The sequence below is a fragment of the Danio rerio genome, chromosome 4, assembly GCF_052040795.2.
Source record: "Danio rerio strain M-AB ecotype USA chromosome 4, GRCz13ab, whole genome shotgun sequence".
Classification (NCBI taxonomy): Eukaryota; Metazoa; Chordata; class Actinopteri; order Cypriniformes; family Danionidae; genus Danio; species Danio rerio.
The window spans coordinates 43,229,283-43,255,191 of NC_141024.2; the positions used below are offsets into that span (position 1 = coordinate 43,229,283).

Here is a 25,909-nt window from a genome sequence, read left to right on the forward strand (position 1 = left end):
TATCCACAAACAAATGAGCTGATAAAAACTAGTCCCCCATTATATATATATATATATATATATATATATATATATATATATATATATATATATATATATACACATATATATATATATATATATATATATATATATATATATATATATATATATTTAATGTATACTTGTATTAGAATGACATTATGCTAGTAAATAAATAAAACCTTCATTAAAACACACATTTCTGTTGTTCAAACAATAGCCCTCGATTACTGTTATTAAAATAGTACTTCGTTGTATAAAGGATTAAAATAATAGTCAACCGCAGGTATATAACATCGAAAGAAATACCTGAAACTTTAATCAATCGGTTTATATTTGTGTAAAGTTGTAAAAAACAAACCTTCCTCCTGTTGAACCGCAGCGCGAAAGCGGCGCAGCCTTATGACGTCACACAATACTCCAAAATAAAAGTCTTTTTTGTTCAGCTTTTTTGCAACTTACTGTTGCAGTCAGGACATGATAAATTTCACACTCCTTTTCACATCTCACATAACATATCTGCTCTCTCTCTTTCAAATACACAGACATTCAGTATTTGAAGTTGATCAAAACTTTTAATCCAAACATTTTTACACAATTTTGAAAAACTTGTTTAATCCACTAAGAATAAGTTTTTTTTTTTCGTTTTTATTGTTGCAAAAAGTTTACATCACAAAACAATGAACAATCAACATCGCAAGGCATATTTACTATTAAAATTAATAAAATTATTTAAAATTGTTACAACTGCAACAAGGAGCAGTACAAAAGATCTACATCAAAGGACAAACAAAACATTATGACAATAAATGTTTTAAAAATTATTTTATTAAATAATATTTAATATTTAAAATTATTTTATTCTATGTATTAAAGTTATTTTACTTTGATTTCTGAAGTATTTGAAGCTTTGAGACACTTTCTCTACCTCAGAAAGAAAACATCTAAAAGAGGGTCTCCACTTTTTCCATAGTAAAATAAAGTTCACAGGTAGATACATGTGCTCTGTGTGACAAGGAGGCAAATCAGCATCTAACGCCGAGAAGGTTATTTTACCTTTATCTAACTCTAGAATTTTAACACTTTACTCTGAATTACCACAACACTTGAAATTTAACACCAATGAATTTGCTGTGCACACACACACACTGTCTGTCATGCGCACACACACACACACACACACACTGCTGCTGCTGACTGCTCCTGCAGAGGATTCTGGGTAAATCTCTCGTCAGTCTTCAGCTCAGTTTCACTGATGATCCAGAGCCAACAGTAAACCCAGCACAGAGCGGCTCAGTGAATGTGGTCTGGACTGAGTGGATAAGGCTCATTGTGTCTCTATAGATGTTGTAGAAGATCAGAGTTCCTGCACTGTGATCCACAAACACTCCTATTCTCCTGCTGAGCGGCTTCACTGGGAGAACAGTGTGTGTGTTATTGTGTCTGAATTTGAAACTGGAGGAAGAGGAGCGCAAACTCCAGGACTGATCATTATATCCAAACTCACACTCATCACCTCTTCCCTTCCTCCTGATGCTCTTATATGACACTGATATACACACACAATCTCCACTCCAGTCAATCTCCCAGTAACAGCGTCCACACACACTCTCTCTGCACAACACCTGATGATAATAATCAAATCTGTCTGGATGATCAGGATACGGCTGATTCTCTCTCACACTCTTCACCTCTCTGTTCTCCTCAGACAGAATGAGTTCAGTGTGTGCTGTGTTTGGATCCAGAGTGAGGAAACAGACATCTGAACACAAGAACACACACATATACAACCACAGCTGTGTGTGTGTGTGTGTGTGTGTGTGTGAGTGAGTGAGTGAGTGTGTGTGTGAGAGTGAGTGTGTGTGTGAGAGAGAGAGAGAGAGAGAGAGAGAGAGAGAGAGAGAGAGAGAGAGAGAGAGAGAGAGAGAGAGAGAGAGAGAGAGAGAGAGAGACTTTGACACACACTTTATTAAAACATCTAAAACCAAAACTTACATTTCACCTCACACGAAGTCACACTGAAACATGTTCAGGAGACAAAAGAGGTGGAAAAACAAAAATCTAAATATATATACATGAATAAAATAAAAATATATATAATAATAAGCTATACACAAAAATAAATAATTACACAAAAAATTAATCATTTATCACCAATTAAATATTATTTTCCCATCCTCACAAATTGACACTAAAGCCCCATTAACACACCATTTGAACTCAAACTCAAGCAGGTTATTTGTCATTTGAAAGAATCGATGTTCCGTTCTTATTCTGGATTCCACCAAGGCTAAGAAAAGTTGAAGAAGATTTACGTTTCGCCCCTCAGCAGCTAGTCTACATGTTTCCAGATGGCTAATTTAACTTGTCCAATTGTGAAATTTGCTACCGTACACTTTTGTCTGTGCACTCTTGAGTATTTACACCCAAAAACAAAGAGTGTTTTGGTAAAAACAAAACCTAAGTTCAGTAGTATGACTTTTAACAAAGTGAATAATGGATCCAATCTGAAGCACTCAGTGAAAGCATGAACAACAGATTCCGGCAAGGAACAGAAGTTGCATGACGAGGAAACGTTTGGGTTGAATTTAGAAGTATGAGAATTAGTGGGCAATGCACAATGCAATAATCTCCACTGCAAATCTCCAGATCGTTTAGGCAGAGGACCTTTATAAAAAAGCCTCCAAGAGGGAGGAAGTTCAGCAGGGATGGTTAAAAATCTTCTCCACTTTGTATCAGCTGTCTTTGATCTGCTCAAAATAAGCTATTTTAACACAAATCTGATAGCGATCTCTCTTTCCTGCCACCTGAAAGTCAATTTCTTGTAAGTTGTTACATTTCAGAAGTTTTTTCTTTCCAATCATCGTCAACACAGCACTTGGGAGACACAAATAACTTAGGAAAAGGTACTTTAGAAGGACCTCTAGACAAGAAACAGTTGACAAACAGGAGAAGTGTAGAGGGAAAAGCGGCTTTCACTCCACCAATGAGCTGCTTTACCATTCTAACAGATCTGAAGCCGGCCTGACTGCAAATGTCAACCTCTGACTTCCAAGTTTTAGTTTAAGTATTTATCAAGTCAGAAACTTTGATCAATTTCTTCTCCATAAAAGTTTTAACAATTGTATTGTATGTGCAAACATTTACTTCTAAAAGTGAGTTATTAAAAAGTGGTTCTTCAAGACCAAAATGATTGTTTTCATGTCTAATCAGTTTAAACCCTTTCCAAATGTTTAGCACAGAAGCATAAAATTTTAAATCAGTTGAAAAATTTCCATCATAAGAAGACAACAGAAACAGATGTCTATCAAGGCCAAAACCACCAAAAGACCTGAGCAGAGCCCGACCAAAAGACACCCAAGGTCTAGCATCTACGGAGTAGAGTAGGTTTTGGACTGCATTTAGCCTCATAGATTTAACCTTAGCTACCAAATCAATTACTCCTTGGCCCCCCTCATTAACTGGCAAGTAAAGGATTGCAGGGGGAAGTCAATGGTATCCATCCCAAAAAAAATCTACAAAAATCTTCTGTAGTCGCTGCAGCAAGTCTTTTGGTGGTTCAAGTACATTTAAGCGGTGCCACAACATAGAAGCTGCCAAGTTGTTAATTATAAGCACTCTTCCTCTATAAGATAATTGTGGGAGAATCCATTTCCACCTTTGCAAACGTCCAACAACTTTTTCAAAAATACCATCCCAGTTCCTCTGAATATAATGATCAGTCCCAAGAAAAACACCTAGCACTTTAAACCCTTCCCGACTCCACAAACAGTTCTGGGGGAGTACTGGGTGGTCTCTATCGTCCCATTCTCCTATCAAATAGGAAGCACACTTTTCCCAGTTAATTCGAGAGGAGGAGGCTTTTTGATAAACCTCCAGAGTAGCACTCAGGTCCTTGACATCCTGAGTTGATCTGATGATAACAGTCACATCATCTGCATAAGCAGCGAGTTTGGTTGTTGCTAGTTCCAGGGGGGATGAGCAAACTGTTGATATACCACTCAACTTATTTCTTAGTGCAATCAGTAAAGGTTCAATTGAAATGGCATACAGAATTCCTGAGAGGCCACACCCCTGTCATATGCCTCTACTCACTCTGAAGGGTCTTGTTAAAGTGCTATTAATTCTTAGCATACTGTGTATGTCCGTGTACAAGAGTCTTATATGGGCAATAATAGATTTCCCGAAACCAAATGCCTTAAGGCACTTAAACAGAAATTCATGATCTATCCGATCAAATGCTTTCTCTTGGTCCAAAGAAAGAAAACCAACATCGAAATTGTGTAATTTAGCAAAAGAAATTAAGTCCCGAATCAAAAAAATGTTATCAAAAATAGACCTTCTTGGAATGCAGTATGATTGATCTGCATGGATTATTGAGGAAATGTAAAGTTTAATCCTGTTCGTAAGACACTTTGAAAGTATCTTGTAATCAACTCCTAGTAGGGTGACTGGACGCCAGCATCTGATGTCTTCAAGATCACCTTTTTTTGGTAAAAGAGTGACTATAGCTCTGCGAAGGCTCATAGGAGGTGTGCCCCTTTTTAAGCTCTCTATAAAAACAGCAAACAAATCTTCTCCGATAATCGGCCAAAACTGTTTGTAAAATTCTGTATTAAGTTCATCTGGTCCTGGAGTTTTGCCCGAAGACATCTCCTGAACAGCTGTAGAGAGTTCATCAAAAGTCAATAATTTATCCATCATGGATTTCTCTTGATCTGAAAAATGTGGTAAATCCTGAAGGAGAACATCAGCCTTTTCTTCATTGCATGGTTCAGCACTGTACAATTCCTCATAAAAGGACAAAGCGTGTGAAATGATTCCATGAGCATCAATAATCCTTTTTCCATCTGGACGTTTTAAACAGCTTAAGATCTTCTTATCTTCAACCTTCTTCTCCATGTCGAAAAAAAAGACGTAGGGGCATCCATATTATTAAAAGTCGTAAATCTTGCACGGACAAGTTTTTCTTGAGCTTTTTCTTTCAATAAATTCCGCAAAAGAAATTTGTCACGCTCCAAAGTCTCCACAGAATCAACAATGTCACCTTCAAAATTAAGTTGTAGAATTTACTGCTCAAGCTGTGCCATCTCATTGGCTAGAGAGTTTTTGAAATAACCAGTGCACTGCTGGCAAAACAGTTTGATTTGAATTTTGCCAAATGTCCCACCATTGGCTCAGGGACTTATATTGTGTTTTTTTCTCTCTCCAGATCTCCCAGAAATAAGTGAAAGTGTGCACAAAGTTGTGATCTAATAATAATCTGCTATTAAACGTCCAATATGCATGTTTAGAAGTGCTCTCTGCAGTGGTGATATCAGTAGATATGAAGTGATGATCAGATAAAGCAGTAGGAACTATACAACTCTTATAAAAGTGGCTTCTTTTACTTTTTTGAACATAAATCCTATCTAACCTAGCTCCAGAAACCATGTTGCGATTCACTTTCATCCATGTATATTGTCTAGTTTGGGGAAAAGATTCTCTCCAAACATCAACAAGGCTATGATTAATAATCAAGGACTGAAGTACATCTGCTGATTTACTGTGAGGTTCTTCATGGTTTCGGTCTAATGTATGATTCAAAGTGCAGTTAAAATCACCAGCTAGTACAATGGTCCTGTCAAAAGGTATGTGACTTAAAGCTATTTTAAGTTTTTGAAAAAAAGAGACACGATCTGACCCAATATTGGGTGCGTAAACGTTAACAAAGGAGAAATCAATTCCGTGAATAGTCACATCAACTCTTAACAAGCAACCAGAAACTATATCAAAAACACTAGAGGGTTGTTCTTTATAATTAGGTGCCAGCAATATAGCCACTCCTGCACTAACACTCGTGCCATGACTTAAAATCACCTGCCCTTTCCATTTGTTCAACCACTGTATTTGATTGTTGACCTCTGTATGTGTCTCCTGCAGAAAAACCACACCAGCACTCTTCATCTTCATCATAATATAATCAAAAAGACTAGCCCTTTTCATAGCATCACAACCTCCATTAATATTTAATGAGCTGAGTCTCAAAGGTGCCATGAAAATAAGTATAAAATGGGCCTTCAATAATACCAATCCATTAGAATAAAAACTCCATAACCAAGACAGGCTCATTTTAATCTTGTCCGTTTAAAGTACTTCTAACATTACCTATGAGTTTTCTCAGACGATATCTTTTAGGTTTGTCAAGTTCATATATAGATGCTTTTCTCATTGCCATTGTAACAGACAGCAGAAACAGTTTTAAGTCAGGAAAATAAGATTCTATTTTGGGTTTGCGAAGCCCTTTTGTAAAGTCAAGAAAGTTGTTAATCTGCTAAACTGAGTAAAGTTTAGTCTTACCTCCAAAAGTAGGCCGTAAATCCATCATTTTATGTTCCATTAACGTTGCATCACCGTCATCTTCCTTGTCAGAACAATCCATTTGTACATTTAAATCCGCAAAGTCTTGAGATGAAATATCATCTTGACTTTGATCCAATGTATCATTTATATCACTCTCAGTTTTGTCCGCGTCGGTTTGTTTATCAAAACAAAGTGGATCGATCTCAGACGCTTTTTCCAAGCAAATCTGTTGCAGGCTCGTTTCTGCCTGCGGTACAGCATTACTCGGTCCGGCCACCTCCTCAGGAGCCCCTTCCAGGCCGTCTTTAGAGGCGACTAGCACCGGGTTATCAGGCAGGTCGCCCGGCACCTCAGTTGCCCCACCCGGTCGGGGTTCTGAAGCCCCGGCCGCCGAAACAACCTCTGTACCGAGCGCCTCCTCGCTGTTCTCCGCATCTGCAGTCGGAGCCGCAGGAGTGGCCACAGGTCTGTCTCGATTTGGACAACTTTGTCTAACGTGATTAAAACCGCCGCAGACAAAACACTTCATAAAATCTGAGGTGATAAAAATTGTATAATCTTTACCATCGATACTTAGTTTCACTGACAGATTTAGTGGATCACTCGGAGAATTCAAAATCATAAAGGTCTGACGCCGAAAAGACATCACATGTTTAATTTCAGGGTTTTTGCATCCAAGTGGAATCATTTTGATGGGACTTACTATTTTACCATACTTCTGGAGTATTTGATCTAGTTTTTCATTTTTAACAAACGGAGGTACGTTCGATAAAACAACTTTCTTGGATGGACTTGACAAAGGCAAAACCGGTACGAATTTTGATTATCAGCCCCTTTGATTATCAGCCCCGATTCAATTAGGTTATCTACCATTTGACTTTCACTCAGAAAGAACACAATTGCCTTATTCATACGGGAGGCTGATTTGATATTACAGTTTTTCTCGATTGCTTGGATGCAGTTGTCAATTGAAACTCCACATTTTCAAAACAATTAACACACAGGCCTAAACAGCGGCACTCATGGTCAAAATGACACATTTTGCTTGCAAAAGGCACATATCGTGTCAAAACATTTAACATATGTTACAAAAGCTAGTTTTACCTTCAAACTACACAACTTGCAAACAAGTATATGAGCTCTTTCAATTAATCATTACACAATGGACAACAAAATACAGAACTCAAAATGCACCACCATTGCTTGCCATTGTAGCTTATAGCCAATGGCATTTGTTGTCTCTATTTGGGCTGTCAAATTCGCCTTTTTGCAAAGAATTGGATCAAGAATAAGATGTGCTTTGATTGACTATATATTGAATTCATGACATTTTTCCAACTGTGGCTGAAAACTGAAATACTGTATATAAAAAAAAACAGACAAAAGTAATAAAATACTGTAAATATTAGAGAAAACACATGTAAACTAATATACAGTCAAATCTATTGGGAGTATAGGACATAGCCATATTGACCTCCTCTATCAATGCTGGCACAGAACAACACAGACCTTCCATCGTTTATATAAGGTTTGCAGAATGATGGCTAATTGAAGATTTGTGTGAAGGAGTGTCAAACCGGTGCTTCGGTGATTTCATACTGATGTTGGTAGTTTTAAATAGTTAGGAATAGATGGATTCTGTTTGGTTACCAAAACTAAAACAATGGAGTTTGGTCTGCTTGAATGACATCTGTGTTAACTGTTTGGAAAAATGGTGGGGAAAATGTGTCAACTCAATGAGAAAGGGTTTACACATTTGCAAGACCTGTCCTCTGCTCTGCTGGGATAGTGATAATGAAAATGAAGAGGAACCTAGTTTCTTTAACCAGGTCAAAGCAAACTAGAAAAACTGTAGTACTACCGATCGCCAAAATAACAGCGATGAGACAGTCCTCCACTGAAACCTGGGCGTCAGGTATACATTTACACCCATGTTTGAGTGTTAAATGCGAGAAATCTCTCGCATCTGAACTCATCCTCCTCCTCGCTCACTGACCGATGTCAGGGATCAGAAAAGGAGGGAAAAAACAACAACTCTAACCTAGCTCTATAATTTAGAAGGGAAGGGATAGTAAAGAAACAGAAATTTTCACTCTCACAGAGAGGTACTCTCACCCGAATCTGTCCACACATTCCCAGCATGCACTCGCACAGAGAGAGAGAGAGAGAGAAAGAGAGAGAGTGTGTGTGCGCATTTGTGTGTGCGCATGCGTGTGTGTGTGACAGAGGGAGTGTGTGTATGTGTGCGTGCATGCGGGCGTGTGTGTTGTGTGTGTGTGTGTGTGAGATAGAGAGAGAGGCAGAGAGGGGGAGTGTGTGTGTGTGTGTCCATGTGTTCACTGCTGTGTGTGTGTGTGTGTGTGTGTGTGTGTGTGTGTGTGTGTGTGTGTGTGTGTGTGTGTGTGTGTGTGAGAGAGAGAAGGTGTGTGTGCATGTGTTCACTGCTGTGTGTGAGCGTGAGAGAGAGAGGAAGTGTGTGTGTGAGAGTGAGTGTGTGTGTCTGTGTGTGAGAGAGGGTGCATGCATGTGTGCGAGTGTGTGTGTATGTCTGATTGTGTGTGAGCGTGTACATGTGAGAGAGAAAGGGTGTGTGTGTGTGTGTGTGTGTGAGAGAGAGAGTGAGTGTGTCTGTGCGTGTGAGCATGTGTGTGAAAGTGCATGTGTGTGTGAGCGTGTGCATGTGAGAGAGAGACAGAAGGGAGCGCGTGTGTGTGTGTGTGTGTGTGTGTGAGTGTGTGTCTGATTGTGTGAGTGTGTGCATGGGTGTGTGTGTTTGAGAGTGTGTGTGTGTGTGTGTAGTCCTACATTTGCGTGGTCCTGCTGTAATCCTCTTCTCTCCTCCATGATCCAGACTGTAAACACACACAGATTGACATTCAGTCTGTACACAAACATCAGCTTATATCACACGCACGCACACACACACACACACACACACACACACACACACACACACACACACACACACACAATAAGACATGTGGAGTGTGAGCTGAATGCTGGATTGTGATTGGCTGATGATCTCAGTTTATTAATAACTGCAGTAAAACAACATGAGTGTGTGTGGAGCTGTCAAATCAGCTTCTGAATGACACACAGAGCTTTTAGATCAGATGTGGAAACAGAAAACAGAATGGAAACACAGAAACAGACAGATATAAAGACAAAAGGATTCATTCAATGATCAATTGACAAAAGCACAGCACAATAATAAAGCAGAAATCAGGGTTAAATAACTTAAAATATGATGGAGATCTTCATCTTCTGTCAAATGCCTCTTCATCATCTCCAAACATTGCTAAGTTGGAGAGCAGTGAATCCAGACCAATCTGCAGTCCTCCTCGCCCTTTGGAAGCTTCGTCGGTTTGTGTTATGTCTATTGTTCATAATACTTCAGTTATAAAGGATTAGTTTAGACTGTATCAGAACCAGCATCACTGTCTGCTGATCACTTTTATTGCCTGATATTTTGTGTTCATGTTAGTTTATAAGCAGAAAAGAGCCAGATTACAAGATATGTGAGATATTTGCCAGAAACATCTTTGTTATGTCCACATTGTGAATGTAAATTTATATTGTTTATTTTCTTCCTGTTTATAGTTTTACTCCGCCCTTATTAAAGTGTGATAAAGGACATTCTGTGTCTGTGAAGTTAATGAGGGAGAGTTTAACCTGCTGTTAAAGTATACACAGGACGTATTTGGAGAACAGTACACACACATTTCTGACCTGATACTGTACAGTTCTTCAGCAGAAATGTAGAGAACAAGTTTCACTGCTCAACTACAATGCTGAAACTGTACAGTGTTAATATGAGATATAATATCACGCTTAATGTGAGAACTGCCCCAGTGCACTGACATATTTAACAGGTTTGATTAATATCTGGACACTAGAAGAGCAGTGAAGTATTAAAGTATCTGTATTCATAATAAAAAAGGCAGTGCTGCTCCACATACTTGAGTTTGTCCAGTGTGTAGTTTGGATCCTCCAGTTGTTCAGAGAGCAGCTTGACTCCTGAATCTCCTGGATGATTGTAGCTCAGATCCAGCTCTCTCAGGTGTGAGGGGTTTGAAGTCAGAGCTGAAGACAGAAAACCACAGCCTTCCTCTGTCACCATACAGCCAGACAATCTACAAACACAGCAATAGTCCACATCACACAGTTGGACAATCACACATCTCTTTGTGTTGTGAAGATGCTGACTGCTGTTTCTGATCATGTCAACAGCAGTGATGAACACACACATCATGATTAGCTCTCCTTATTGATCGAGCCCTCGCATCAGCAAACACACTCACACACTCAACAAGGACTTGACATCATCTGTAGAAGTGTACAGAGAAATAGTTCATTAAACATCACATGAAGCTGTAAAGTCTGCTGTGAGGAATAAGACACATTTGACCTCAGAGGGAAATCTTGAAGTATAAAGTGTAATTGAAAATGAGCTGATTTCCATTATTTATCTTTAGATCATATTTAGATCATATTTAGATTATATTGTGGACAATATTGTAAATTAACTAAACACACACAAACTCAATCTCTTGGTGTCTTTGTCTCCTGTCTGACAGACACTAGAGCTGTAGTCAATCCACCTTTGAGTCCAAATATTAATAAGGCCAAGACACTTTAGATCAGGGGTCTCAAACTCAATTCCTGGAGGGCCGAAGCCCTGCACAGTTTAGTTCCAACCCTGCTCCAACACACTTACCTGTAGGTTTCAAACAAGCCTGAAGGACTCAATTAGTTCGATCAGGTGTGTTTAATTAGGGTTGGAACTAAACTGTGCAGAGCTGTGGCCATTTTGGAACTGAGTTTGACACCTGTGGTTTAGACAATAAGACTGTCATGAGACTTATATGTTTTCAGGAAAACTGCAAACTGTACAAACATCAGAGCAGGTCAAAACCTCACCAGGGTTAACTTTGTCTTCTTCACTGTTATTTATTTATTTAGACAGGATTGCCAGACACATTTGACAAATTCTTAAATAAACCTTTCCAATAAACAAATGCAAAAATAAACAACAATATAATATGAACATATAAAATATGAGTACAGAATTTATAAACAATTCATCTAAATACTCTTTAAATACAGTCATACAGTTCTGTCTATTATAAAAAGTATTTTACACATTTTTTTATACTTTACTCAGTGATGCTTTTAAATGCATTTGTCTATACACACATTTGTATAGATATGAATACAATCACACCCATATAATCTAGTGTAAAGTGTATAATCTAGTATAATCAGTATAAAGTGTAATCTGCCAATACACTAAGTGGGGAAAGGGGCTTCTATATTTGTTAACCCAATATGTAACTGTTTTTGGAGCTACTGTTGAGTGGAAGAGTATTTACCTCAGTATCTCCAGTTTACAGTGTTGACTCTTCAGTCCATCAGAGAGCTTCTTCACTCCTGAATCATGCAGGTCATTGTTACCCAGGTCCAGCTCTCTCAGCACACAGTTTGAGGATTGTAGAACTGAAGACAAACTCTCACAGCACTGAACAGTGAGATTACAGCTCTGTAGTCTGTGTAGAGGACAAACACAATATTTATGTGGTCATCTGGGACCTCATTGATTAACAAAACAGTAGTGTAGCACGATGTACCAATATTATAAAAGCATAGCGATACCCTAGCACTCAAAACAATACAATTCAGAATTTTATTTGTACCGGTACTTTTATTTGACAGCTGTAGTTGTGAGTGCTCATCAATAGGGGGCAGTGTGGGAGCAGTGCGCTGCTTCTACAGCAGGGTTCTCAAACTCGTGGTCCTTCACAGGACGATAGTTTGTGGCCTCCACCTTAATTTGAAAGTTTAATGTTAGTGCAGCCCGTGAGTTTGATTTGTATGGCACTTTACAGTTTTGTTTGTGGAGCTGAACGAGCCCACCAATCACGGTGGGGTATATGGCTCTTGGGTGCAGGACATCAGCTGAACTTGACACAGACAGAGAAACATTTTCCAATGAGTGAAGGTTACAGCAGCGTTGCCATGCAGTGTTTCTCTGTGCCTGCTGACTGACTCCTTTCTATTGGGCACATGCGGACATTCTTCCCAGTGTGCTTCATTCACAACACTTCATAAAAAAGTTGTGTAAGTTGCTGCCCAGCGGGACATTATAAATATATAAATGTATATAAATCAGAGCTTAATTTGAGCAGGATCTTGTAGGATCCTGTTCCGGGAAATGTCAGATATTTGTATTGAAGCTGCAACAACGAATTGATTAAATTAATAAAAATCGATTACTCAAAGCGTTGGCAGTGAATTTCATAACTGAATTTCATAATTGATTTGTTGTGTCGCACGACACGGGGACGTTTGATTATTAAAAAACACTCGGAGTGAACACGGTCTCTCTCGCTCACTGATACAGAGTTCAGCGCTTATAGACAGGGATGCGGAAGAAGGGAGAACAGCAGGTGTGTTGACTGGTGCTGAGCCAGAGAAAGACGTGTCATATCATCACAATTATGCAGCATTTTAACCAAATAATGCTTATTTTATGTTTTAGATAAACATTTACATGTCAATACAAACAAGTACTGGTAAAACAAAACATTTACAGTTTGGAAACACACAAGAAAGTCTATGAACGTCTAACAATGCATTCAAATTAAATCTGCTAATGTGCTTTATTCATATCAGATACAGATGGTGAAAGTAAAAATAAAGTGAATCTTCTCTTCTCTAAGTTCACCAGACTCTCACTTGCATGTATTTGTGGAGTAACTGATGAATTTACGTGCTGAATCCTGCGTGTACTGCTTTTATGAATGAATCAAACGCGAGGCTGCGAGTATACATAGCACTTTGACTTACAGAGCTCTTTTGGAGGTTTTGATGACTGCTGATAGTCTGATGAGACACTCGTCTGATCTCTGGAATTTCTGAAGCTCAAACTCCTCCAGCTCCTCCTCTGATGTCAACAACACAAAGACCAGAGCAGACCACTGAGCAGGTGAAAGGTCAGCAGATGACAGACTTCCTTTACTGAGGTGAGACTGAATCTCTTCCAGCAGAGTTTGGTCGTTCAGTTCATTCAGACAGTAGAACAGATTGATGGATCTCTCTGGAGACAGATTCCCTTCAAGTTTCTGCTTGATGTAGGCAATTATTTCCTCTTTGCTCTGGTCTCTCTCATCCTGCTGTGTCAACAGGCCTCGTAAGAGTTGTCGATTAGACTGGAGTGACAGACCGAGAAGGAAGCGAAGGTAAAGATCCAGATGCCCATTCTCACTTTCCAGAGCCTTGTCCACTGCAGTTTTCAGCAAATCAATCATGCACTCATCACTGCTTTTTTCTGCTTGTGTCTTGCCGCTGTCTAGAAACAGATGTTGATAAAGGGCTGCAATGAACTCCTGAATGCTCAAGTGAAGAAAGCAGTACATAGTACCAAGAATGATTCCCGTCTCCTCCTTAAAGATCTGGGTACACATGCCTGAGTACACCGATGCCTTATAGACGTCAATGCCACAGTCTTTCAGATCGCTCTCATAGAAGATCACATTGTTTCTTTCCAGCTGCTGGAAGGCCAGTTTCCCCAGTGAAAGGATGATGTTTGGATCCCAGGAGACATCTGCTGTGTTTTCTCCATCATACTTTCTTCTGCTCTGCTGGATCTGAAAGCGGAGAAAGTGTGTGTACATCTGTGTCAGAGTCTTGGGAGATTCCTGCAGTGTTTCAGCATGAGCCCTGTGTTTCAGTTTCAGTATGTTCTGGAGAACAGTGGCTGAAATCCAGCAGAAGACTGGGATGTGGCACATAATAAAGAGACTCTTTGACTGTTTAATGTGATCAATGATTTCTCTGGCCTGATTCTGATCTCTGAGTCTCTTTCTGAAGTACTCCTCCTTTTGGGCATCATTGAATCCTCGTATCTCTGTCAGCCGGTCAATACAGTCAGCAGGAATCTTACTGGCAGCTGCTGGTCTGCTGGTGATCCAGATGAGAGCAGAAGGAAGCAGATTTCCCTTGATGAGGTTCGTCAGGAGAACATCCAGAGAGACTGCTGAAGATACATCACGACACGTCTCATTACCAGCAAAGTTCAGAGGAAGACGACATTCATCCAATCCATCAAGGATGAACAGGACTTTGAATCGTGTGCTTCTTGTAAGGTTCAGTCCTTTAGTCTCTGGGAAAAACTGAGTTATGAGGTCTTTTAAACTTTGTCTTTCTTTCTCCTTTAAGTTCATCTCTCTAAATGGAAGAGGAAATATGAAGCTGATGTCTTGATTTTCTTTCCCTTCAGCCCAATCCAGAACAAACTTTTGCACAGAGACTGATTTCCCGATGCCAGCAACTCCTTTTGTCAGGACAGTTCTGATCTGCTTGTCTTGTTCAGCTGCTTTAAACAAATGCTTGCATTCAACCTGTATCTCCAGTGACTGATGACGTCTGGAAGCAGCTTCAATCTGTCTGATCTCATGTTCAATGTTGACCTGTTCACTCGCACCCTGAGTGATATAGAGATCTGTGTAGATGTTATTCAGAAGTGTGGAGTCTCCTTGCTGTGCGATTCCTTCAAACACACTTTGATATTTCTTTTTCAGGCTACATTTAAGCTGATTAATGTAGAGCAGCTCATCTAAACACAGGAGCAAAGACACAGAGAGATTTAGTCTTGACTTAGTTATAAGTGACAGTCTGACAGATCGCCCTGTGTAGGGCCAGACAGAACTTTCAGACATTTTTTGCTATTTCTGAGGAGAATTGTTTAGTATCATAACTAAAAACTTAATATATGGAAAAAAAACTTTTAAACATATAAAATAATAATATTTAATGTTTACAATACAAATCCAATTTGATCCATTTAATTGGTAAACAAACCACTATATAAGTCTCTTATATAACAGATCTACTAAAGGACAGAAAATATGACTTTACAAACTGCACTGTAAATAAATCAAATGAACATTTTCATATTTGTCAATAATATTACTGAAATGAATGAAAAACAGAGTAAATAAAAATGGACACAAGTAAATAAATAAACTCAATTATGGGCCAAAAGTCTGTGGAAATCTTCAGGTTTCGTGTGGGTCTATCCATGAGTCTCTTACCCTGGAGAGTATCAGCAGCTTGATCTTGCTTCATCTCTCTCAGGAAGAAGAGTGTGAGATCAAGAGCTGCTTCTGTGATTCTGCTTCTGTTCTCATTATAGTCCTTCACAAACTCTTGTCTCTTTTCTTCTTGTAAGATTTTCTTAAATTTCTCCAGTTCATTCTTCAGAAATCTGATCATGTTGCTCTTAAGATTCTATGAGTAAAAAAAAGAAGAAAAACTTTTAACCAAAACATTCAATTCACGCACAGTTGTTCACTCATAACCTGCTCAATAATTAAAAATATATTATAATACATTACACTACGAGTCTGCTAAATGCTTGATTCTGATTAGCTGATGAATATTCAAAGGTTATTTTCAGATTAACACACAGTTAAAGTACATCCAAGCCGGTTAAGCACATTACACTTAAAGCCTAGTTCACACTACAGGATTTTAAACATCAGCAGATCGCTGTGCCGTTCACACTACATGACTTGACTTTGTGTCTTTTGATCTCTGTGGTGTTCACACTACGCAACACTCCGTGAACGATCCACAAGAGGGGGGTCACACACTACATGATCTGACAACATCTCATTCCCCATCAGCTCATTCAAGCTACCAAACCACAGCCAATGAAAATTTGAGGGAGGAGTCGTCAGAAAAAGCTGAACACTATTGGCTGCTTGTGTGCTGATGACATCACTGACAGCGCTTCAAGCTTTGGAGAAAGCATTTAAAAACATCGTCAAATCAGCTGATTTATCAGCGCATTAATCACTCATCTGCAAGGTTCCAGTGGATAGATACACAGAGAGTTTTTAATTTTTGTAATTTTATAACCCTTTGAAATAAAACTAACATATTTATAACACCCTGCCGTTTTCTAACTATCAGTGTATTTCTTTCTGACATTGTTATTTTTTTTATTACAAAACAGTAAAGAACTGAGCATTTCTGCCTTAAATTACCATATTGGTCAACATGACTGCATGCATGTCTGATACTTTTCACTGTGACTTTAAATATGTGTGCATTTTCTTGCCTGGCAACTTCCTGCTAACATAAACAAAACTTTCTGATGGCAAAAACATCAATTTACTTCAGATATCTTTCAAAACAGCATATTCTGTGCCGAATAGCTCCTGTTTGAAAGTGAAAATGAAAGCCAAGCCTTTAAGTGTTTTAGTATCTTAACTACATATTTATAGGCTGTATTACCAAAAAAAGATGATATTTTTAGGGTAATGGTGTCATTAAATATGATGCCAGACATTCAAAGCTTAATTTTAATATCTCAATAATAGCTTTGAATGTAAATATGTTGTGACAATATGGCATTTTATATGAGAACGGTCAGAATGAGCAGTATGGTAATTCTAATAGTTACAGAATTCTAGTTCCACTGTTAATATAGCCTACTCTCATGTCTGTGCTAACGCAGAATGAAGCCAGTGCACAGATGCCCATTCTGATCAATCACAGATGTTTCTGCTGAGCTCCTGAACACACAGGCATTTAGCTCATGCTGATATGCTCTCTCATTGGCTGCAGCTCGTCACTACATCTGACCACACGTGGGGTTGAGTCGGCCGACTGCTCTGGAATATTTAGCATGCTGAATGTTGGATTTCCGTCTGCGAGGTGTCGGCGACGCGTCAGCGAGCCTCGTTGATGCGTTGCTCAGTAGTTCACACATAAAGAGCGGCGAGCGCCATGCACCCGCAGATTTCTTCCCGATCACAGCCCGATCTGTCGGCGAGCTCGTTAACTTCTAAATCGGGCTCAAATCAGGCTTAAAATCCTCTAGTGTGAACTAGGCATAAGGGGGTCACACACTGGAAGCGGAGCTCAGCGCTACAACATAGCACGCACATGTCAGCTGGAAATATCACACACCAGACACACACATTCACATGTTATTTAAAATAAAACTATCCAGATGTCGGTCCTGTGGCACTATAGAAATATGAAGAGTCCTGAGTCATAGCTACCCAGCCAGCAATTACATGTGGGGCCCAGATGGGTAACTACGGGCTCCATGGGAACTGTGTGGGCATGGGCTTTGGCTGGGTGAAATCAGCGGATCCCATGTAGGTTTTGTAGTACGAGTCCCACAAAGGAAGCCCATTTGAGCTGTTTACATGGGTCCCATATAGGACAGGTATGGGCCAAGTAGACATGAGTTTGATCTGGGAATGCATATATGGGTCCTGCATAGAATTGTTAAGGGCCAAGTGGGCATGGGTTTGAACTGAAAACACAAAGATGGGTCTTGCATGAATTGCCCAGTTAGGACCAACATAAGATGCTTACAGAGCCCCGTCTAGGGGTAAGGACGCAACATGAAAGGGAAGACCACACACACACAATGCTGCTTAGGAAAATATATAAAGGTTTTATTTTCACAATGATTTTCTCAAACAAAATTTGTCTCTTTTTCAACTTCAGGGGCTTACCAGGCCAAAACAATAAACAAAACAATCTAAGTTTAAATCCCCTCTAAATTCCCTATTTTCAGCAAAAAGAAAGAAAATAAAATACACTTTCTTACCTTACTTCCTCATCGAAAAACAATCAATAAAAGAAGGTACAAAAGAAAATGGTGTCAAGCTCCCTACTTACTATGTACAAATATTTAAAATCAGCAAACAAATACAAAAGGGGCAAAACAGCAGAGTAGTCATTTAACAGGTAGAGGTCAGATTTTCAATGTCAACAAAGCAAGAACTAATGCACCAAATACTTTCACAGATTTTCCTCGGATACTCAGACAAACTTTAATTCAACAAATCTAACTAACAAACACACATTTTCCTTCTATAAATCGCAAACACACCACTACCAAGCACAAGTGAGCTCAAACATCTAAACAGAAAGTGACAATGGAAGAATTTATAGGCAGCCAGGAGTCAGCTGACTAGGCAGGGTGTGGCATCAATTGGAGCAGGGGCACGACCAAACAAAGGAGCAAGCAGCTGCTTACTGCAGAGAGACCCAGAACACTTCCCAAACATAAAAAGAGCAGAATTAATACATAAAGGGACATATCAGCATATATGGGTCCTGCATAGAATTTTGATGGGCTAAGTGGGTATGGGTTTGAACTAGGAACATAAATATGGGTCTTGCATGAATTGCCCAGTTAGGACAAACATAAGATGCTTACAGAGCCCACTTTAAGCCCATATGGGCATTCATGGTTGAATCCTGGTGCAAGCCCAGTTTAAATCCCTTTAGACAGGTGGGACCCAAATGGGTCTGACATGAATTGCCCAATTAAGACCCACATAATACCCTTACAGATCCTACTTAAAACACACCTGGGCATCCACGGCTGGCCCCCATGTGGATCCCGGGTGCAAACCCACTTTAAACCTCTTCTGACTGGTGGGCTCCAAATGGGTCTTTCATGAATTGCCTGGTAAAAACCCAGACAAGAGCCTCACAGATCGCACTTAAAACACATCTGAGCATCCATGGCTGGCCCCTGTGTGGATCCCGGGTGCAAACACATTTTAAACCCTTTAGGGAGGTGGGGCCCAAATGGGGCTTTTATGAATTGCCCACATAAGGCCCTTACAGATCCCACTTAAACCCATCTGAATTGCCCAGCTAGGACCCATGCAGTACCCTTACAGGTCCCACTTTTAGTATGTCTGGGCTTTCACGCCTGGCCCCAATGTGGATTGCGGGTGCAAGCCCATAATGGGGCCCACATCTGAGCCCCAGATGTCATTGCTGGCTGGGGAGGCACCCTAATAGAAATCTGCATGGCGGTGCAGCGTTGTGTGGTGCCGAGAGGCGCATCCGGTGTGTGACCTCCTTTACCCATCACTACTGCTGAATGATTTCAGATATTTCACAGCTACAAAAGACAAAGATCACACCAAGGCACAACACAGTCTTTGAGTAAGATGTTTAAGAGACTAGTCCAACACACAATGTAGTCCTGTTTTAACCAGGACATCTGTGTTTAGACGTCTATTACACCGATATATGAAGAAATCGACTCTGGCCTGTTGAATTATTAGAGAGTAATGCACACCAGATATATGATGTCAATCTCCATAAAAAGAGCTGAAATACTCATTTTGATCATGTTGATCCGACAAACACAGATCTGAACAGTAAAGGGTCTATTTTATTAGTGTACATTCATAATTAAAACTACACTATATGTTCTTGTAAAATGAGTAAAACTGACAGGGAGTCGTTTCTCTTTCTGTGTCTTCTGTCAACATGACTGGTTAACATGTCAGAGAAAACAGCTGAATCTTCAGCAGCAAACTCATTTAGAAAACAAATGCTCTTTATTTTAGAAATCTGTATGAAAAGAGTGCAAAGCAGAACTCTGAGCTCATCTGCCGGCTAATCAGTTCCTTCTGCATTCAAACACAGATCACACACTGAAAAAAATTATTCAGAGATGACTCCTTGGATTTACTCAATTTTTTTACGTAAGGTGGTTGTAAACAATTTATCTGTGTTGAATTTAAACAAACAAATTAAGTTGAACATTAATAAACTTAATTTGTTTGATTAAATTCAACACAAATAAATTGTTTGCAACAGTTCTGCATGCAACACTTTTTTCAGTGCATGACGAGTATTTTAAGAGTGTTTTGTGAATATCCTGAAATTACAGAGTGTGTTTCTATTGGGGACTAATTCATCATCTCCTACCGTCTGTTTCTACTGTGCTGTTTGTCGTCCCCAGTCTGCATTTCTGAAATGTGTTAAATAAGACCCTCCCTCACCTCACGTCTCTTGTGCACACAGTATTGCTTAAGGGGGGGCGTAATATTGAATCATTCAATATTCGTGATATTTAAAAAATGTTACATTGTCGTCAAAATTATTCCAATAATATCGCTAATATTCAAGCTATCGTCCAGCCCTACTCATGACTAATGTAAATGCATTATTATTTATCATGTATAATATTATCTCTCATTATTTACAATAATATTCCCTCAACTGTCACCATTTTAAAGCACAGTTCTGTATGGCTCAAAATAAGCTGCTGCATAAATGAATGAGATGATGAAGAGTGATGAAGATCTGCTTGTGCTTTAATGTGTCCTTTCTGCAAGTGATTTACTATTACTTTCAAAAGTCAATTCCTGCAGATAATGTGATATGAAGATACGGCATGCATGTCTAGTGCATCATCTTAGAAGAAGCAGAACCAGTAGGTCATTCCAGAAAGACATAATAGTAATAAAAATAATAAAAATAATAAAGATGATAATAATATCAATAATAATAATAATAATCAATATGTAAATATATAGAAGTAAATAACTATTTGCTGTCAAAATCATAAGAAATTAAGTCGTGATCACATGAAAAAAGAGAGAAAATATGTTTATTGCATGACCTCTTAGGACCTCCATAGATTAAGACTATTTATGCAGACATTTTAGTTAGGTGGGAGGCCAAGTTCATGCAGCTTACAAGATCCAGTTCTCAAATGTCTTCTGAACAAATATTTCTGTGTTTCATGGAGTTATTTCAGTGATTTTATGACTCAAAATGAGTTTTTCCTACCTGGAAGATCCACTGGAGATTGTCTGTGAAGCTCTTGTGTCTCATGTGAGTCTCGTCTCCTGAATCTGCTGACTCATATTCAACACTGTTAACAGATAAAACTACTGTAATTACACATTTACAGGCAAACAGAGACAGATATTCAGTCATTCAATCATTTTCCTTTAGTTTAGTTTATTATTTATCAGAAGTTGCCACAGCAGAATAATCCACCAACTATTCCAGCATATGTTTTACACAGCGGATGCCCTACAAACACCCATACACACTCATTCACACACACACACTAATGCCAATGAAGTTGATCAATTCCCCTATAGCGCATGTGCTTGGACTTGTGGGGGAAACCGGAGCACCTGGAGGAAACCCACGCCAACACGGGGAAAACATGCAAACTCCACACAGAAACACCAACTGACCCAGCCAGGACTTGAACCAGCAACCTGCTTGCTGTGAGGCAACAGTGCTAACCACTAAGCTATTGTGCTGCCCCCAAATACAGACAAATATCTTGCAATTACTGAAAATAAACAACATTCTGTAGTGCCACTGCTGCGTCACGTATTAAATCTAGATGAGAAATAACACACAAAACATACGTCATTATTGTGTTCAGCAACTGAAAGACTTCAGAAAGTAGCTGTAGATAGAAATATATTTGATTAACAGTTTATTATTACACAAAACTTTTAAGCAGCAACAGCTACAATTATTTTTTAAATCTGTATTCAGACACATTTACTAAACAGTTTTGGCTGTAAACATCTTTTATATTCCACAAGTGAGGAAAAGATGATGAAGAACTTGAATTGAAGTGAATAATCCATATATATATATATATATATATATATACAGGATTAGAAACTAAATCTGTCACCAGGAGTCTGTAAATGTTTTAATGAGACACTAAAGTGATTCAGGATTGGCTTTCTTTATTAGATTGTTCAAATAACATGTTCAAAACAGTCCATGTGTGAGCAATAATGTAAAACACACAATACCTCCTGACAGATGATGGTGTTTCCTCTCTGAAGTCTGCTGGATAACCTTCTTTCGACCGGTCACTCTTCAGAGACACAGAGCTGGACACACATGATCCTGATCTCACACTGAAGACACAAACACACCAGAGGGAAAGGAGCGTCACAAGCTGCTGCAGTCTCTCTTATGAACACTAGAGAGCACATGGTTTTATCTTCCTGGACTTCATTTCCTCTTTGTATCACAATTAGCTCATAGAGAATTATGAATAATTAATTATTTGCTAGTGCTATACCTTTATTCTTCACTTGTATTGCCTCGTCCTGTACCAACTGAATGTGTGTTAGATTAGTTGAAGTGTTCAGTGTAGTTAAAGGTTCACGAAGCCCTCGAGTACTTTTTTTGAGATGTTAACAGATCAGATGAGCATCACTTAAAACAGTGTTAGCACCTGTCTGCTTTAATTGTGGGGAAACTGGATAATTTTGAGCTTTTGTTAGCTAATTTCAGCTTCTGGGTTTAAAAGGATTTTTGGGGCGGGATCAAAATCGGTGATGGAGAGCAAAACTGCAAAGATGCAGATGGTTTCTCATTATTATTCATAGCGGAGTTTTCTTATGCTATGAGAAGAGCCGGCCAGTGTGAGATACTGCGTTGATGACTTGGTGAGATGCATAAGGTTTCGAGCCACACGGCTGATGAAGAGCCGTGTGGCTCGAAACCTTACACGCATTGTGTCAGCCTTTTTAATTTAATAAATTTGTATTTTTGGAGCCTTTGTGTTGCCGCCTTTGATTAACATTTAATTTTAAACATGTGGGCAATACATTATAGATTAATTTATTTTAAAACATTATATTAATCAAGTTTTTTATTCAATTATAGGCATGCGGGTCCAGTTAAGGGCCTACAAGACACTATGCCCAGGGGCGTCTGAATTCTTAATCCGGGACTGATATCAGACTATATTAAACAGGTCTGAAACAGGTCTAATAAAAGCTGGAAACGTGGCTAACGGGGAGTTTGGTGTAAGATCACTTTCATTAGGCTAACACACCCAATATTGAACATTAATCATTAAACACTTTAAAAAGAGCCACAGATAATAATAATAGTGTACATGTGTATATGTGAGACAGGTAAGAGTGTGATAGTGAAATGACAACAGCTTTCATTCTGTACGATTAGCTTGTCTGTATGAGAATGTTTCATTAATCACACATGAACATGGTCATGGATTGATGTTTACGCTCATATCTGCGCTCGTTTCTACATTGCATTAATAAATGAGGCCCGTTGTGTTTGCATCTCTGTCTCTCTGTTCTGAGGATTATAGTTTTGCCATGTCTGCCATCTTGTTACTTGGATTATTCTGTGTTTGCTCTGATCTTCACCTTGTCTTAGGGATTTTTATTTAATAGATGCTGAACATCAATCCTCTGGCGTGTGTTACTCATAACTTTATATGACAAAGAGGATATTTTACTACCAGAGTGTTTTCAGATGCATTATCTAAAGTCATAGACAGCAGATAAATGTGTTGTGGTCAGATATTTGTCCTTATCAGGAGTATAGATGAAGACATTCAGAAGAGTCTGAAAATTATATGACACTGTTCTTGGGTTTCTTATTGTGCCTTTAAAGTGTTGTGTAAATATAATAAAATGTTCTAACAAATCCTGAAACAGTCCATGAGTGAACAATAATGTACAACACAACATACCTTTGTGCAGATGATGGTGTTTCCTCACTGAAGTCTGGTGGATAAGCTTCTTTTGATCGGTCACTCTTCAGAGACACAGAGCTGGACACACATGATCCTGATCTCACACTGAAGACACAAACACACCAGAGGAATAAAGTGCAGGACAAACTTCAGTCTCCTTTACAAGAGTTTATCAGACAAATATGAGTTTGTTAAGTTTAATTCAGCACAAGGTAATAGTTGACAGGTCACCAGATCAAGCTGTCTGTAATCTAGAATGATCTAAACACATTTGCTGAAGCTGTAAACTGAAGCTTTGTCCATCATTTGATCAGGCAATAGCAACACAAAAAAGTGCATTGCTGTTGGTCTTTGTTCTTCAGAGAAAGTGTTGAAATAATGGTGTAAAAACAGAGTCAATACCTGTGTTTCTCTGAGAGAGAGTCCTTTGCTCGCTCCTCTGCCATACTGCAGCTAAAACACCAATGCAGACATTAGCAGAGCTTTGAGGAAACAATCATATATATATATATATATATATATATATATATATATATATATATATATATATATATATATATATATATATATAGTCATTGATCTGACATCTCAGCTGTTTCACATTTGATTTAAGGTAAATGCATGTTATATAGAGTTTATCAAGAGAAGTTCAGGTTCAGCCAATTGTTGATTTAGTGAGTATTAAAATGTCTCTCTACTAAAGAGGCTATTTGGTTAATGAGTTACTCTGTCAGTAAAGGGTTAAATGCAGTGTTGTTTAAGGATCGTCAGCTTGTTGTTTTCAGCAGCTTTTCTTCCTGTTCAACTGGAAGGTCTGCTTTAACTTTACTTTTGATTTCATGACTCTGAATGTTTAGAGTTATATTTATTGCTGAATTATTGGACACTATTGAGTCAGTCTGATATAGAAGAGAACAAACACTTTAAAGGGATTAAAAATAAAGCTTTTAGACAGTGTTTAAATGAGCGTGTTTGACTCAGTGTTTAATCTGTGTTTGAGGATTTGATCTTCAGGATCAGACATTTAAATCACACTCACACATATAAAACCCCTTCATCATCTCCACAAATCAGCGTAATGTAGAAGTGTTAAACTCACATGCAGAAGTACAGACGCTCTTGTGCAGCAGGAACACAATCTGAACTCTTTCACTCTTTCACTTCACTAAAACACACCTGTGTGATCTACAGGTAGATCCTGAAATATTATTGGCTCCACAGAGTGACACTTACATAAATATTCATGAGATTCTCCTGACAGTGGGCGAGTCCTGAAGACAACACACAAACCACCGGAGCTGAAGATATCTGTGCAGCTTCTTTGAGCACGAGTGTGTTGATGGAATATTAAAAACGTATAATATAGTATATATAGTGTAATATATAATAAATAAATAAATAAATAAATATATATATATATATATATATATATATATATATATATATATATATATATATATATATATATATATATATATATATATAAGAATAGAGAAAAATGTATTTCCAAGAGGTCTCTGAAAAATATTTAAAGCAGTATTGGACTAATAAAATAAGATTACAAATAAAAATGGAAACGAGTACACCTCTTACAGATCTCTCTGATAAATTATTACTTTCTCTCAGATGCTGTTCAATAATATAAGTGTGTTTATACATTAGATTAGTCAGGACTGAATCCAAAACAGTTTTAAATTTCACTGAAATGTTCATTCATTCATTTTCTTTTTGGCCTAGTGCCTTATTTTTATCAAGGGTCACCACAGCGGAATGAACCGCCTACTTACCGGAGCACCTAGAGGAAACCTACGCCAACACTGGGAGAACATGCAAACTCCACACAGAAACACCAACTGACCCAGCTAATGCTCGAACCAGTTACCTTCTAGCTATGAGGCGACAGTGGTAACCACTGAGCCACCGTGTCGCCCTAGTTCTTGCAGTTTGTATCTTGTTTATTGTTTGCAGCTCCTCATTTGAGTTTAACTGTATTATCTGTCTATTAGTGAAGGTGTTTGGTGATCATTCTCCTATTTAATCAATATATCTGTTAATCTGTCTTTATTCACATAGATTAAAATACATTGTTAAGGCAGTGTGTTTATTGATGCTGTGGTTGTATATAGAGTAGTCAGTGATTGAAATGGTTGTAAAAGCTTGTCTAAATTGCCGTAAGATGAGAACAGGACAGCTTTAATGAAAGGTTTT

At 38.5% G+C, this 25,909-nt stretch overlaps 2 protein-coding genes and 1 long non-coding RNA gene across 5 annotated transcripts in view; all 3 read right to left on the reverse strand.

The window, feature by feature from the left end:
• LOC101886199 (uncharacterized) overlaps positions 1-25,909 on the reverse strand; it is an 883,799-nt gene that overhangs the window by 617,604 nt on the left and 240,286 nt on the right. The gene's annotated exons all lie outside the window — the stretch shown is intronic.
• LOC148680967 (uncharacterized) overlaps positions 1-25,909 on the reverse strand; it is a 663,035-nt gene that overhangs the window by 346,487 nt on the left and 290,639 nt on the right. The gene's annotated exons all lie outside the window — the stretch shown is intronic.
• Positions 490-24,893, reverse strand: LOC148680990 (NACHT, LRR and PYD domains-containing protein 3-like). Of its 3 annotated transcripts, XM_088650161.1 has the most exons (11): positions 24,801-24,893; positions 24,104-24,154; positions 23,699-23,806; positions 21,996-22,103; positions 20,995-21,079; positions 15,456-15,651; positions 13,210-14,977; positions 11,736-11,909; positions 10,323-10,496; positions 9,169-9,215; positions 491-1,783 (listed from the first exon to the last, which is right to left on the reverse strand). In XM_088650161.1, exons 2-11 carry the CDS (start codon positions 24,145-24,147, stop codon positions 1,260-1,262), a joined length of 3,228 nt encoding a protein of 1,075 aa, XP_088506287.1. In that variant the 5' UTR covers positions 24,148-24,154; positions 24,801-24,893; the 3' UTR covers positions 491-1,259. The 3 variants fall into 3 exon arrangements, with proteins under 3 accessions (XP_088506288.1, XP_088506287.1, XP_088506286.1); XM_088650162.1 differs by lacking the exon at positions 24,801-24,893 and having other exon boundaries at positions 490-1,783; positions 24,104-24,156; XM_088650160.1 differs by lacking the exon at positions 491-1,783 and having other exon boundaries at positions 1,972-9,215.

Bases quoted from the DNA above. Each gene is read 5' to 3' on its own strand.
- LOC148680990 (XM_088650160.1), bottom strand. From the start codon at position 24,147: ATGGCAGAGGAGCGAGCAAAGGACTCTCTCTCAGAGAAACACAG. The intron at 21,080-21,995 runs GTATTGTGTGTT...ATCTGTTAACAG, and splicing joins ACACCATCATCTGTCAGGAG to TGTTGAATATGAGTCAGCAG. The intron at 14,978-15,455 runs GTAAGAGACTCA...TCCTGTGTTTAG, and splicing joins AGCTGCTGATACTCTCCAGG to ATGAGCTGCTCTACATTAAT.